The sequence below is a fragment of the Sturnira hondurensis genome, unplaced genomic scaffold (genome assembly GCF_014824575.4).
Source record: "Sturnira hondurensis isolate 20B ecotype Veracruz unplaced genomic scaffold, ASM1482457v3 Scaffold0003801, whole genome shotgun sequence".
Lineage (NCBI taxonomy): Eukaryota > Metazoa > Chordata > Mammalia > Chiroptera > Phyllostomidae > Sturnira > Sturnira hondurensis.
The window spans coordinates 683,010-697,041 of NW_028076432.1; the positions used below are offsets into that span (position 1 = coordinate 683,010).

The window sequence follows — 14,032 nt, forward strand, 5'->3', positions numbered from 1 at the left end:
TTGAGAAAACAGCCTGATTCTCCTGGCCACCTCACAATAAAACAAACAAAATTTTAACATGACTAAAGTCCAGTAATACTACTAACGCTTACTGATTTACACAAGGGCTAATGCTGTTGCTTCAAGGGTCCCAGAAAATGATTGATATCCATGAAGTCTTTGCTAAGAAACTAGAAAACACCTCAGCTGAGACTTCGGAAGAAAAAGGAAGCCGCGAGATGTAAAGGTCTGCTTACCGAGATGGTGGTGAGATAGGATGCGGTTTCCTAGACTGTGGTGTAAGGTTATACACTGAAGAGCTCTTGGCTAAGGATGAAGCGTGTCTCACCAAGAGCAGGAAGAATATATTTGTCTGGAAATTTGCCAATCTGATCAGGAAGAAAGGCCTGAAAACTTTAAGACAGTTTGGTAAAGACCTTTCAAAGCAGGGTGGAGAGAAGCAGTCAGAGTAACTGAGAAAAGCCAGCCTAAGTTTCTGGGATGACATAAGAAAGAGAAACAGTCTGCTTTGAACATACAGGCCATAATAATTTTATTTTTCCCCTTAAATACAATGTAATCCATTTTTAAAATTTTAAACAGGAAATCAATATGACTTTTTTTTTTAATTTTAAAAGATGACTCTGGAATGGTATATGAATACTGCATGGTTTGGAGAGAGGCAAAAATGACCGGAGAGGCCAGCTGCTGGGCTAGCGTGGCTGTCTGGGCGGAGAGGAGCCAGGCTTCCCTCTGCCAAAGGTGGCCGCCGTGGAGCGACATTTAAATCAGGTGGGGGAGCGCAGCTTTCTGATATGGGCTGGAAGATTCAACTAACTGCAAGCAGACCCTATAATGAATCGATGATTTGTACTTCACAGAATTTAGTATCTCAAAAGGTAGGAAAATGTGAAACAAAAATATTACTCTCTATAGACTGGGAAAAAATATTACTCTCAATTTAATTGTTACTAGAACAATAAAAACCAAAGGTGGATATGTTTGGAGTTTTTTTTTTAACCACACTGGGTTTGATTTAATTAGGGCTAGCAAAAGGAACTCAAGGCTTAATTTGATATTTTTTAGACCATAGTTTCCCAAAAGTTAATCTTCAGAACTCTAAATCCTTAGAATTTAACAGATGCCTTGTGATCGAACCACTGTGTCAAATAATTTCTTTTTTTAAATACATTAAGCAGTTTTCTCTATTGCAAGATATCTCACAGACTTAAATATGCTTAAGAATGTCTTTATGATTTTCTAAAGCAGTACTGTCCAATAAAAATGTAATGTGAGTTACACTAAAAAAGTAAAGAGAAACATATAAAATTAATTTGAATATTTTATTTAACCCAATATGTCAAAATATCATTTCATATAGAATGAGTATAAAATTACTGAGATGGTTAATCTCTTTCATGCTGTCTTTGAAGTCCCATGTGTCTTTCACACTCAGAGCACATCTGAACTTGGACTCACCACAGTTCAAGACACAATACACATGTTGCTAATCACTACACATCAGTGCCCCTCTAAAGCCACTCCCAACTTTCCCCTTGGAATTTCAGCAAATTCACCTAAACTGCATTTTGAGAAGCTGAGAGAAAAAAAAACAGAGACAGGATCCCATGATCAGTGTCTGTAACAAAAAATAGCTCAGAAGAGTTGGGGAAACATCAAAAACAAACTTCTGATACAAACTGTGGTACTTAAACCCCTGAGAAAGAGACTAAATACAGCTTCTAAATGGCAGAGCACGGTACACAGAGAGGACTCCTCAGCAGATTCTGACTCCTAGAAGAGTATATACAAAGTGAGAACGGAACGTCACATAGCTCAGAATACTCACAAAAGAGCTGCACAAACCTGTCGAAACAGCATCAAGAAAACAAGTCTACAATGAACAGCTTTCAAAAAATAAAATGTGAAGACTTTAAAAGGTGTCATTACCATCATTATTGACTTTTATTACTTCCTGTGTAGCAACACTGCATATGCTAAGCTCTGAATATCATCACATTTAAAACTTTTCATGAGCAAATCATAGGTTGGGCGAAACATATGCTATGGCCGATGAGATACTAAGGCATTGGACATGAAAAATAAGAACTAACTCTAACCAAGTGTATGACACACTGTGCTCTGTGCTAAGCACTTCCACACATTGTTTTATGTAGAAGTCATAACAATTCACAGGTAGATGCCACTATTGTTGACATTTTAAAATGAAAAAATTGAGAAACAAAGGAGTTAGGTAACTTTTCAAGGTCTCAAAAAAAAAAAAAAAACAAGTGAATGGTGCAGCAGGATTTAGACCCAGAACAACAGCTTCAGAGCTCAAGCTTAAGACTGTGAATCCTAAACTGGAGAGGAACCTCCATCACCCAGGTGCGCCCCATCTAAACACACAAGCCCTTAAAAGTGGAAGAGAAAGACAGAACTGTCAGATGTGGTGGGAAAGGAGGCAGGAGTGAGCTGAAGCCTGAGTGCAACTTAACCTTCCTTTGCTGGTTTTGAAGACAGAGGAAAAGTATCACAAGCCAAGAAATGAGGTGTTGGGAACTGCCCTGCCTGGTTTCAGGAGTTGTAACCGCCCCCCATGGATAAGGCTGAGTGAGCGACCTTCGGACTGTGAGCCACTAAGGAGACAAAGCTTATCTCCCTGGCAGGAGTGCTGCTTCTGCTTCATCCATCTCTGGCCCCCAACGCTTGGTCAGTAGCCCAGTCAATGAGAGATATGGCCCCTCACAGTGGGGGGCAACCTAAGCCAGACACAATCACTTGGGAGGCTGTCAAGGAAGGACTCGGGGAGCTGCAGCAAAGAGGGGGTGATGGACCCTCACTCCCCAGCTATTCTGATATAGCCTGAGTCCCCATTTCTGTCTGGGAGAAGCGCTTCCTAGCTCTCAAACACTTAAGCCTAAAAACCTATGATGGAGAGGGCAGTACAGTCCTCTGTGGGCTAGAGCAGGTTCTGGGGTGATTGGGCATAAGAAGGAATTCATAAAGTCCTGTGAAGCCTGCTTTGCTAAGAATGCTTTCATTGATATAATAAGGGTCAGAGCAGGAAATGAGCATGTCTCCCAAACTTTTTGCAACCCCCTTATCTGACAGACACTGACTCAGATTAAGCCCTCAGATTTCTTTGAAATGTTATCTGTTTGATCCTTGCCTCCCAACATTGATTGATGAGCTTTACCTGTATTCCTGTGTGTTACTAACCTAATAAAAGCCCTTGAGGAAGGGACTCTTGGTCCTTCTCCTGTGAGAGATTGACCACCTTTCCTCCTCAAGAAGGTCATGTCTTGGCAATTTTATTTTCATCCATGGCAGATGGGGAGACTTGCGGGCAAAGTCTCCCCTACAGTGAGGCGCCACCTGAACCTAAGATCAATTCTCATCTGACAGCCAGCAAGAAAAGACTACCTCAATCCTACAACCACAAAGGGCTGAATTCTGCAAATGACCTGAATGAGCAAAGTAGATGTTTCCCTATAACCTACAGAATGGAACACAACCCTTTCAGTACCTTGATTTTAGCCTGGTGAGATCTATGTTGGACTTAGGAACTATGACAAAAGTTTTTTATTGTTGTTTGAAGCCACTAAGTATGTGTTGTTTTGGCATAGCAGCAATAGGAAACACAGTGTGTAACTGCTGCATAACATAAATGTCCATAGACTGAGTTATCATCTCATGTCTGCTTTGGATTGTCTGTTGAATCCACACCTAAGAGGAATCTTATGAGTTATTGCTGAAGCCTGCTGTCTTTTGAAAAGTCTAAAACCCTGACAGGTTTCTAGCTTCAGCTGAATTTTAAAACAATGCTTTAAATTATTCAGAATAAGATTTTGTTCTATTTTCATATAAAAACAGCAAATCCCTGCAGAATTGAATTGCTTATAATTCACAAATACACCATATTCACTTACAGCTCCATAATTTTGCATAGGCTGTCCCCCCTCTCTATTGAGTCCACCTGTCCACACACCCCAAGTGCCCTCTAGTCTGACTAGAAAGAAAAGTCCCCATCCTTTTGCAGATATTACCAGGAACCTTCTCCATCCATGCCATGGAGCTAGTCATTCCCTTTCCATGCAACCACATTGTTGGAACATGCATTCACTGCTTCACCTATTAATTTGACTTATACCATGTGTTTCCCTGCTTTCACTTTTTACTACTCTGTGCACATCCTAAGATTATGCTTTTCCATGGGCACAGCACATAGAGGGATGACAAGGACAAAGAACAAGTTTTCAGGAGACTGGATGATCTTCAGATCAACATTTACTTTCACTAGCTGGACTTCTAATTAGATGTGAAACTAAATATAATAGTGGCTATATTTATTGAGTATTGACTATGTGCCAGATATTGTTACATTCAATGTATATTTTATATGTTATCTCAAAAATCCTCAGAATATTGCAGTAAAATGAATATTTCTACCCTCTGAACTATTCTGTACACTGAAAGTTTTCAAGTTTTATAAAAATTGCATTGAAGTTTTATCTTGAACAGTACAATATGCAATACAAAGATAATTTTTTAAATATCAAAAAGAATGTGTATACCTGCAACAACTCTGATAGATGTCCCAGATCCTTCAACACTGCCTCTCATTCTGTGTACTGTAATGTTATATATTCCGCCAGGAGTCAGGTCTGTAACTGTGTACTCAGTCATCCTTCCCCTAATGGGATAGTCTTTTGCAAATGTTCTGTTTGATAGGTAAATCTTGTAATGAGTGAAGTTGGTCTCTGTTGGATTCCACACTAAATGTGCAGAAGAAGTATTCACGGCTTTTAATGTTAAGCCACAGATTTTGGAAGGTTCTATTGAAAAGGGTAAATTATAGGTAAATAAAATTGCACATATACATAGAAATAAAGCAAACACAAATAATGTAATTAAACACCTATGTAATCATTCTTAAATTTACTCATGTACAATGCCCTACATAGTCCTGCAAATAGAGAAATAGAACATTATATACATGTGTTATATGTGTATATAACATTAACACATACATATTTTAAGTGACACATTAACCTCCTCCCTCTTTCCCCAGTATCTTTCCTTAACCAATCTGAAACCCCTTCCAACAGTCATTCCTTTACACTCATGTGTCCTTAATATTGTTATATAATCACAGGTTTATCAGCTACCACCTAGCAATTAATGCAACTTAACCTCGAATGTTGAGTTAATGTTGAATGAAGATAAGACAGAAAAAACAAGATAGAGACGTAGTGAGGACCAGAAGAAAAGGAAGGGCATTTGCAAGTGTGGTCTAGTTACACCAAAGTTTGTAACAGTCCTCCATCACTGCATTTCATTTCTCATCAATGGAAGTAATGTTGTTTCTTGCAGGACTGGTGTCCAACGAGAGGGGATCCTACAGACCTCACAATCTTTCACAAGAATTATTGGTAATAAATACTGTAACTCCTCACAATCCCCAAACATTATGAAACCCATTTACAAACATCAGGGGAAGTAAAACAAATTAAATCATTTATACCATGAAACATATATGCTGTGTGTACACACATACAAGCATAAATTATATGCACATATGCTCCATATGTGTGACATACATGTTATAAGACATATAGACATTGGCTTCAAATTTAAGAAATCACTCTGTGTAGTTCCCAATACATTTATATATACAAAAATGTTTAAGTCAAATTTTTCTTCAGAGTTCTCAACATATTTTTTAATCATTATTCCTTTATGACCAAGCTTTGTGTTTTAAAATAGCTGTATGTGTGCTGAAACAAAATGCATTCAACTTTTTAAAACTATACAGCAAAGATTTCATTCTTAATGTAGGCTTACTTGTGGTCGCTTTTTTCATTACAGACACACTGTAATCTTTGCCTCTTACTGTCTTCACATGAAACATGTAGTCCACACCCGGAGTCAAGTTCTTTACTTTGACTTTATTGCCATAAGCAACTACTTTAAATAGCTTTTCCTTTTTAGAGGTCATATAATAGGATACCTAGAAGGAAGAGAGATAAACTTATGTTTTCATGGTTTAAAAAGCATCAACCTTGTACTGGTCACTAGCTTCTGCAAGGTAGGGGCCATAATCCTTCCTATCTTTACCGAGAAGCAATCTGAGGTTAAATGAGGCTGAACAAGAGTATAGTCCACATAATAATAAGCACAGAGGACTGAATTAGAAGTCATTCACTAAAAAACCCATAATCTCAAATTGTTTTTACTTTTCACTTATATATATTCTGATTTGTATATGTATATGATGATTGAGACTTTTCCTGTTGGTCACTTGAAAGCAAAAAATAATATGGAAAGCTGCATTCCCACTCCACCAACTCCATGTAAGGAGAAGACAAGAGGAGGAGAAAGCAGGACCTACTGAAGTCCTGAGTTTAGGGCCCCGTGGACAACAGTACAACTTTTCCTGGCCACACAAGAGGTGGGAAGTAGGGCTTCTGCCCACACTCTAGCTAAATGAGGAAGGCCACCATAAACTGAGGGTGCCTGTTAGAGAAAATAACACTTCTTAATATGTCACATACGTAGGCATCAGACTTTTGCTCACGTGCTGGTTAGGCACAGAAAAAGAAAATTGGAGAGAGCAGAGCACAATTAAGAGCTATAGAACTGTATACCCACCTTTTAAAAAATATATTTTTATTGATTATGCTATTACAGTTGTACCATTTTCTCCTTTTCTGTCGCCATTTTTAAGACTCTCTCCTTCTCTTTAATCTTGGCTAATGCAATTATGATATGCCTTGGTGTGTGCTTTCTTGGGTCCAACTTCTTTGGGACTCTCTGGGCTTCCTGGACTTCCTGGAAGTCTATTTTCTTTCCCAGATTAGGGAAGTTCTCCTATATTATTTTTTCAAGTAAGCTTTCAATTTCTTGCTCTTATTCTTCTTCTGGCACTCCTATCATTCAGATGTTGGAACATTAAAGTTGTCCCAGAGTTTCCTAAGCCTCTCCTCATATTCTTGAATTGTTATTTCTTCATTCTGTTCTGGTTGAATGTTTATCTCTTCCTTCTGCTCCAGATTGTTGATTTAAGTCCCAGGTTCCTTCCCTTCACTGTTGGTTCCATGCACATTTTTCTTTAATTCACTTTGCATAGCCATCATGTTTTCCTCTATTTTGTGACAATACGCAATCATTTCTGTGAGCATCCTGATTACCAGTGTTTTGAACTCTACATCTGATAGGTTGTCTATTTCTCCATTGCTTAGTTGTATTTTTTTCTGGAACTCTGATTTGTTCTTTCATTTGGGCCATATATCTTTTGTCTTGGTATAGTTGTTACATTGTAAGGGGAGGAGCCTTAGGCATTCCCCAAGGCAGAGCAACCCCTTTGTCTGCATTGTGTGGGGAGGGGTCTGAGAGGGAACAGTGCCACTTGCTGGGCCCTGGGCTGATTTTTCAGTCACTTCCCCCACTACCCATAAGCAAACTGAGCCCTTCTGCTGCTGATTCCCAGATGGGTGGGTTGTGTACATTCTAGGACCCTGTGAGTCTCTCCAATGAATTCACATTTGAGGCTGGGAGTTCCTTCTGCTGCCACAACCCCCACGGGTTTTTGCAGTCAGAAGCTTTCAGGCTTTATTTCCCCCCACTGGAACCCTGGGTTGTGCAGTCTGTCTCCATTCCCAGTTTTTCTTCCCAGTTTATCCACACGCAAACACGGGAACCCCCAGTCTTCCAGCTGCTGCCTTGATGCTCATCCTCTCTGCTCTGTCTGCCTGTCTCTGCCCCTCCTAGCAGTCTGAATGAATGTTTCTTCATTAATTCCTTGGTTTTCGGACTTCCATATAGTTCAGTTTTCGGAAGTTCTGGTTATTTTTGTTTTTAAATTTGTTGTTGTTCTTTCAGTTGTGCAAGGAGCCAAAGTGTATCTACCTACACCTCCATCTTGACTGGAAATACCATACACCCACCTTTAACCTAGCAAAGATGCCAGAGTCTCCCATGGTCATGCATGACCAGAGAGAAAGAGGTCAGGCTTGAACATTCTTCCCAGTACCCCACCCAAGATGGCTGGCCTCAGTGCAAACAGACCCTAGCAGCAAAGGCAGCAGGATGTAACACCAGAGAGAAGAGCCGAGAGGGGTTATAAGAGGATGAGCCAAAGCTAGTCTAGCATGCCAAGGAAGTGGGCAGTGGAGACAACCCCCAGGGACCTCCAGAGAACTTAGGCATGTGTCCCAGGAGACAGAACGGTTAAAAAGATGTCACTGGGAGCCGGTCAGTGTCAGCCAGAGGAGTAGACAAAACCAGCAAGGGAGAGGACCAAAGCAGACACCTAGATTAAAGAAGGTGCTCCAATTTTTTTGATGAATGAATGACAAGTGTCACACTCCATGTCAGCCCATCTTTTATCATAACCTGAGCCAATCAATTATTCATTAAAGTTTTTAGAATTGGCATTGCCTTTAGAAACTTTCAGTGGAGCGGTCTGACAGTTCCAATACCTTGGAGACATTTTTATTCATTAAAGACTACTTATATAACAATCTTTACTCTTCTTCACTCTGTATTTCACATTGTAAAACAGAAAGGTATTTCAAAATGAAGTAATCACATTAATTTTTTAATCATTTTAACTTTACTATTTTTTAAAAACATTATCTGACAGAGTCAAATTTTCTAAACAGACATGTTCACCATCCTGTGGGAAGAGTATTCTGTTACTGGAGGAAGATAATCATGAGGTCTAGATGCACATCATTGCTTATTGATTTATAAGGTGTCACTGACAGCTCCTTTGCTTATTTGGCATATGAAAAGATAGGAGGAGTGAGTAGAATGCTAAGTACTTCTGTTCTGAAAAGGGAAGGTGAGAGAAAGTACATGGAAACAGTGAAAATAATGTCTTAATAGAGTGGTAAATTCAGACATATAAAAGAGCCATATTAATGGAGGAATAAAGAAAAAAGGAACAAGGACTCATGGATGTGGACAACAGTGTGGTGATTATAGAGGGAAGGAGGGGATAAGGGGACTAAGTGGTAATGGAAAAAATACAATAAAAAGGAGACATATTAAGACACTAATGTCGAGGTAGAAGTAAAAGGAATTATAGAGATCTAAAGATGAGAAATATTTAAATTTTAAAAATGCAATTTGAAAAACAGATGTTTGTTTCCCAGTGTGTGGACTACACATGCCTAATAGAAACCCACGGAAGAAAACTTAATCCATGCTTTACTTTTACTTTTAAGCACAATTTGAAGACTTGAGATGATTAATTTTAAATGATGAGGAAAACGATCCCAATTATGCAAGTACACTTTGCTAAGCAACCAGGATACTGTTGCTTAATTCATTAAAATTTAACAAATAATCTCACTGGTTTAGTAAGACTAAGATAACCATTAGTAATATAATATAGTTAATAAAAATAATCTGAATCCTAAATATTAACATGACCTCTAAAAATAAGTTTCACTTAATAATGGGTACATAATTTACAGTCTCTGAAAGAAATGTTAATTTATATAGTAAAAAGTAAGCCTATGGTTATATATTTTATCCAGCAACAAATAATTTTATGGCTTCAGTTAACCACCTAAAAAGACACTCCTATGGGCATTTGCTTTGAAATAATATGAATCAGGATAGATAGACAAAGATAAAAATATGGATCTCTTATAATTGATATTTAAAATGCTTAGATTTTTCACTGGAGAATACCTACACTGGATGTAGGAATGAATTGAATCATTCTAGAAGGATAGAATTTTTCATGAATGATTAATTATTAAAGATATCCTTATTATTGAATGACATTTACAAACAACGGATAGAATGCTCACTCCTGACTTTGTGAACTTGCTAGTATAGAACATCCTCTCCTCTTTGCCATGAGTCTGAATCTTACCCATTACTAAAAGTTCATCTCGAGTTCCACCTTTTCCTGATAACTATATACAGTATTAATGTCTTCCTCCATCATTATCCCAATAATATGTGGGAACACTGGTAAGTAAAATTTTATTTATTCAGCAAATATTTATAGAGCATCTATTATAGGGCCTGCATTATTACATGTAAATAAGATAGCAAAGGTTTCTGATTGCAGGAAATTACATTTCTAGTGTGGCATTTAACAATTAACAACTCAAAAAATAAATGGATGAGATAAATCAGCAACACTGTGAGTGAACAGAAAGAGCAGCTTTATTTAGATTTAGTAATCAGGGGAGGATATGAGGAGATGAAATTTGAGCTTTAAACTCAATGACAAGAAAAAATTAACAAAACTGGAGGCAAGATATTGATGCAGAATGCCTGTTAAGCACAAAAACCTTGCAATGGGGATGTCCTTGAGTAACAGAAAAGGCCAAATACACTCTCAATGTGGTAACTCAATAGGCAGAACATGTAGGTGAATGTCCAATCAGGTCAGGTCTTTGAGACCATGGCAAGAAGTTCAGATTTTATTTGAAGAGCAGTGAAAATCTATGGCGGATGCTAAACCAGTGAGGGACACCACATTTTTAATAGCTGTCTCTGGCTCTTCTGTGGAAACTGGATTGTAAGGTACTCAGGAATGGAAACAGACCGGTGAGGAGGTGAGAGGTTGTTATCTACCACCTAGGCTGCTGGTCTCAGTAAGAAATGACAGTTCCTGGGACAAGAGCGGTGGAGTAGGGATGGAAGCAAGTAGACATAATAAGAATCTATTTTGGAGGGAGAAGTGGCAGAACTAACAAGCTGATAAATTGAGGGAGGAGCAGATGGGAAGAATCAGACATAACCAAGCAAGTGATCGCAGCACTGTGTCCTTTCCTGAGAGCAGCGGGGTTAACAAGAAACAGGTAGAACCTTGTAAGCCAGGGTAAGAAACCTTTGAAGCACAAATAGGATACATTTACTTTTACTTTTAAGAAAGACAGTTCTAATGACTGTGTGACAATGGAGAGGGTAAAGGGAGATTCACATTAAAATCCAGCTTCTTTTATTGTGAAATATAAACAATGAAAACTTGATCAATCATTCACTCATAAAAATATTTATTGACTCCAGCTCTATGTCAGATACTGGCCTCAGTAATGGTACCAAAAGGTAAGCAAAGCAGACAAAAGGCCTTCCCTCAGAGGGCAAAGCAGTTGCCAAACATTATCTCATTGAATTCTCTCAACAATTCCACAGGATAACAATAATCTTCATTAACAGATGACAAAACAGGACTACAGAGTATAAAAATTTGCCAAGGTCCCACCATAGAGGGGAAGTTGTGATTCAAAGCAAGAAATTTCAGGGCCTTGATCCTTCTGTTCCAACATACTACCTACCACACCCTATAAAATCATGAAATAATTGAACACAGGCACATATAACAAAGTTGTATTGTATTAAAAGGCTAGCCCATAGGTCTAGAAGATAGAAACTATGGGCAAATAAAAGGAAGTGACACTTTATTTCACATATATTAATGTTGAAAGTTTACTCCCACGGAGAACTAGAATGTTCCTCAAGGAAATAGTGATGTTAGCACACGCACATCAACAATAGCATTACACAGTAACATGTTAAAAACAACAGAAACTGTTAAACAGAAGTTTCATAAAGGCTTCGTGCAAGGAAATGTTATTCTCCACTGATAAGATCAGAGAGGGCTTCAAGAAAGAGTAGGATTTAGGCTGGGCACTTATGCATCGGTTTTTGCCATCTTCCACTTATCTTGGTGACAACAGTCACTCACTGTAACTGCAGTCCAAAATGATAGTCCCTTGTCACATGTGGCTATTGACTACTTCAAATGTTTCTAGTTTGAGTTGAGAATTTTTAAAAGTATAAAACAGACACTAAATTTTTTTGATTGATTGATTTTAGGGAGAGAAAGGGAGGGAGATAGAAAGACAGAGAGAGAAATATTGACTTGTTGTTCCACTTAGTTATGCATCCATTGGTTGAATTTTTTTTTTAAGAAAGAAAAGGGAAGGGAGGGAAAAAGAGAGGGAATGAAACATCAATGTGTCAGAGAAACGTCAATTGGTTGCCTCTCGCAGACACCCAAGCTGGGACCTGGCCTGCAACTCAGGCATGTGCCCTGACAGGGGAATCGAACCAATGACCTTTCTGTTCACAGGCCCGCTCAGTCAACTGAGCCACACCAGCCAGGACACCATTAGTTGATTATTGTATGTGCCCTGACCAGGAATCAAATTCACAACCTTGGCACATTGGAGCAACACTCTAACTAACTGAGCCACCCAACCAGGGTCTCAGACACTAGATTTTTAAGTTAGTATAAAAAATAACATAAAATATCTCAATAATTTACATACTGTTTACATGTTAATATTTTGCATATGTTGAGGTATATGAAATTACTGAAATTAATTTCCCTTGTTTATTTTTACTTTTTACTATTAGAAAATTTAAAGTTACACATATGACTTTCACTTGTGGTTCACATTATATGTCTACTGGCCAGCACTGGTCTATGACTTCCCTCAGAGTTCATAACAAATAGTTAAAATGTGTACAAAAGGAAATGGCAAACTTCCATAAATGTTCTATGTCAAGTATTTGATTTTTTCTAAGTTCACAGTGAATTATCTTAGGTCTTAAACATGCAAGTTAATATTTATTTTTATGCTTGGAATAGATTATACCTTCAGTTCCATTACAGCTCTGAGATTCTATTTAAAAATACAAATAGTTTTGTACTCACAATGCTCATGAAAAAGAACGTCAGCAATCTAATACTTTCAGGGGATTACTAACTAGAACAAATATTTGGTGTTTAAATGAATTTCACAGTTTGCCCACACTAATACATGTTCCCTATCTTTTGAACTCTCAGAATGCTGGGCAAAACAAGTAAGTATTTCTACTGTGTAAAGAAAATTCTATCACAATATTTATTACCAGAATATTTTGCATAAATATGTCACTAAGAGCTTAATTCTGAAAAACATAAAAATTAAAATTAAGTTGATGTCATAATCTCGTAAGAAATGTGATACTTGTGTTCTTAGGTTCTCATGACATAGACTTTAATGACCTTGAATGCCACACAGACTTTATCATTTGACATTGATAGAGAACTTTTAAATACTTTGGTTTTCTGAGGACCCATTAAGAACTGAATGGGATTTATATTTCAGTAGTGGAACTGACAATACTTGATGACTTAAGATTTATTTAAGGCATTTGCCTGGTTAATCAAGCAGACCTTAACACACGGCATCCTCCTTCCTTTTGTTTCAGAGGATTTGGGGGCTTGATCTTACCCACTCCAGCCTTCATAGAGATGTTGGTTTAGTAACTACCATTCTCATATCTGCAGTTCTTCTAGGCTATAAGCAAGCATTGTGAGGACAAGAATGTTGCTGAAGGCATAGGATTTTTGAATATTGAGTGTTGAATTTGTGGACAATGAAATTGTTTCTGTTTCAGGAAGCTTTCAACCCACCCTGAAGGCACACATAATGCCCTCATCTTTTAAAAAACAAACCAGCAAACAAAAAACTCCCCTTCTTCTTATTTCTTCTAACCTTAAACTATAAATAATTGCAGCATTGTAATAAAAACGCTGACTCCATTTTTTTATGTTTGACTGTTGACAGCTTTTAGATCCCTGCTCCTCTCCCCAGCCTACCCTACACAACCAAGGTAACAAGGGCCCAGCTCCCTGTGCCTCTAAGCTCAGGGGAATTTTCAAACAGCATGGCCTCTACTTCTTCCAGAAAGCCCCGACACCAGCTCCACCTCTATCTACAATGAAATCTGGGAGCCAACCGTCCTTCCCTTTCATTTGCTTCCCTCTGCATGAGCTTCCTAGGAATCTTCAATGTGTTGTGGAAACCTAATGTTCTGTGATGTCTGTTTCTGAGCAGACATCGTAATGAGTGCATTGTGTAAATGCTATGACAAATAAAGTTGTGTGGGTCAGAGAAGAAAGTAACTATTTTTAGAAATAGCTGGGGAAGCCATCTCCCCCTTCAGAAAAAATGGTCAGAGTAAATAATACATAAATGATCATTTCAGGGAGGAAAAAAACCTACACAGATATTTAAATCTAAAAGAG

The 14,032-nt window shown here is 38.1% G+C and overlaps 1 protein-coding gene across 1 annotated transcript in view; it reads right to left on the bottom strand.

The window, feature by feature from the left end:
• PTPRQ (protein tyrosine phosphatase receptor type Q) overlaps positions 1 to 14,032 on the bottom strand; it is a 261,122-nt gene that overhangs the window by 210,493 nt on the left and 36,597 nt on the right. Inside the window, exons 17-18 of the mRNA XM_037042809.1 lie at positions 5,827 to 5,992; positions 4,557 to 4,817 (exon numbers count right to left, since the gene is read on the bottom strand). Of these exons, the coding sequence (XP_036898704.1) occupies positions 4,557 to 4,817; positions 5,827 to 5,992 (427 nt within the window). The remainder of the gene's footprint in view (positions 1 to 4,556; positions 4,818 to 5,826; positions 5,993 to 14,032) is intronic.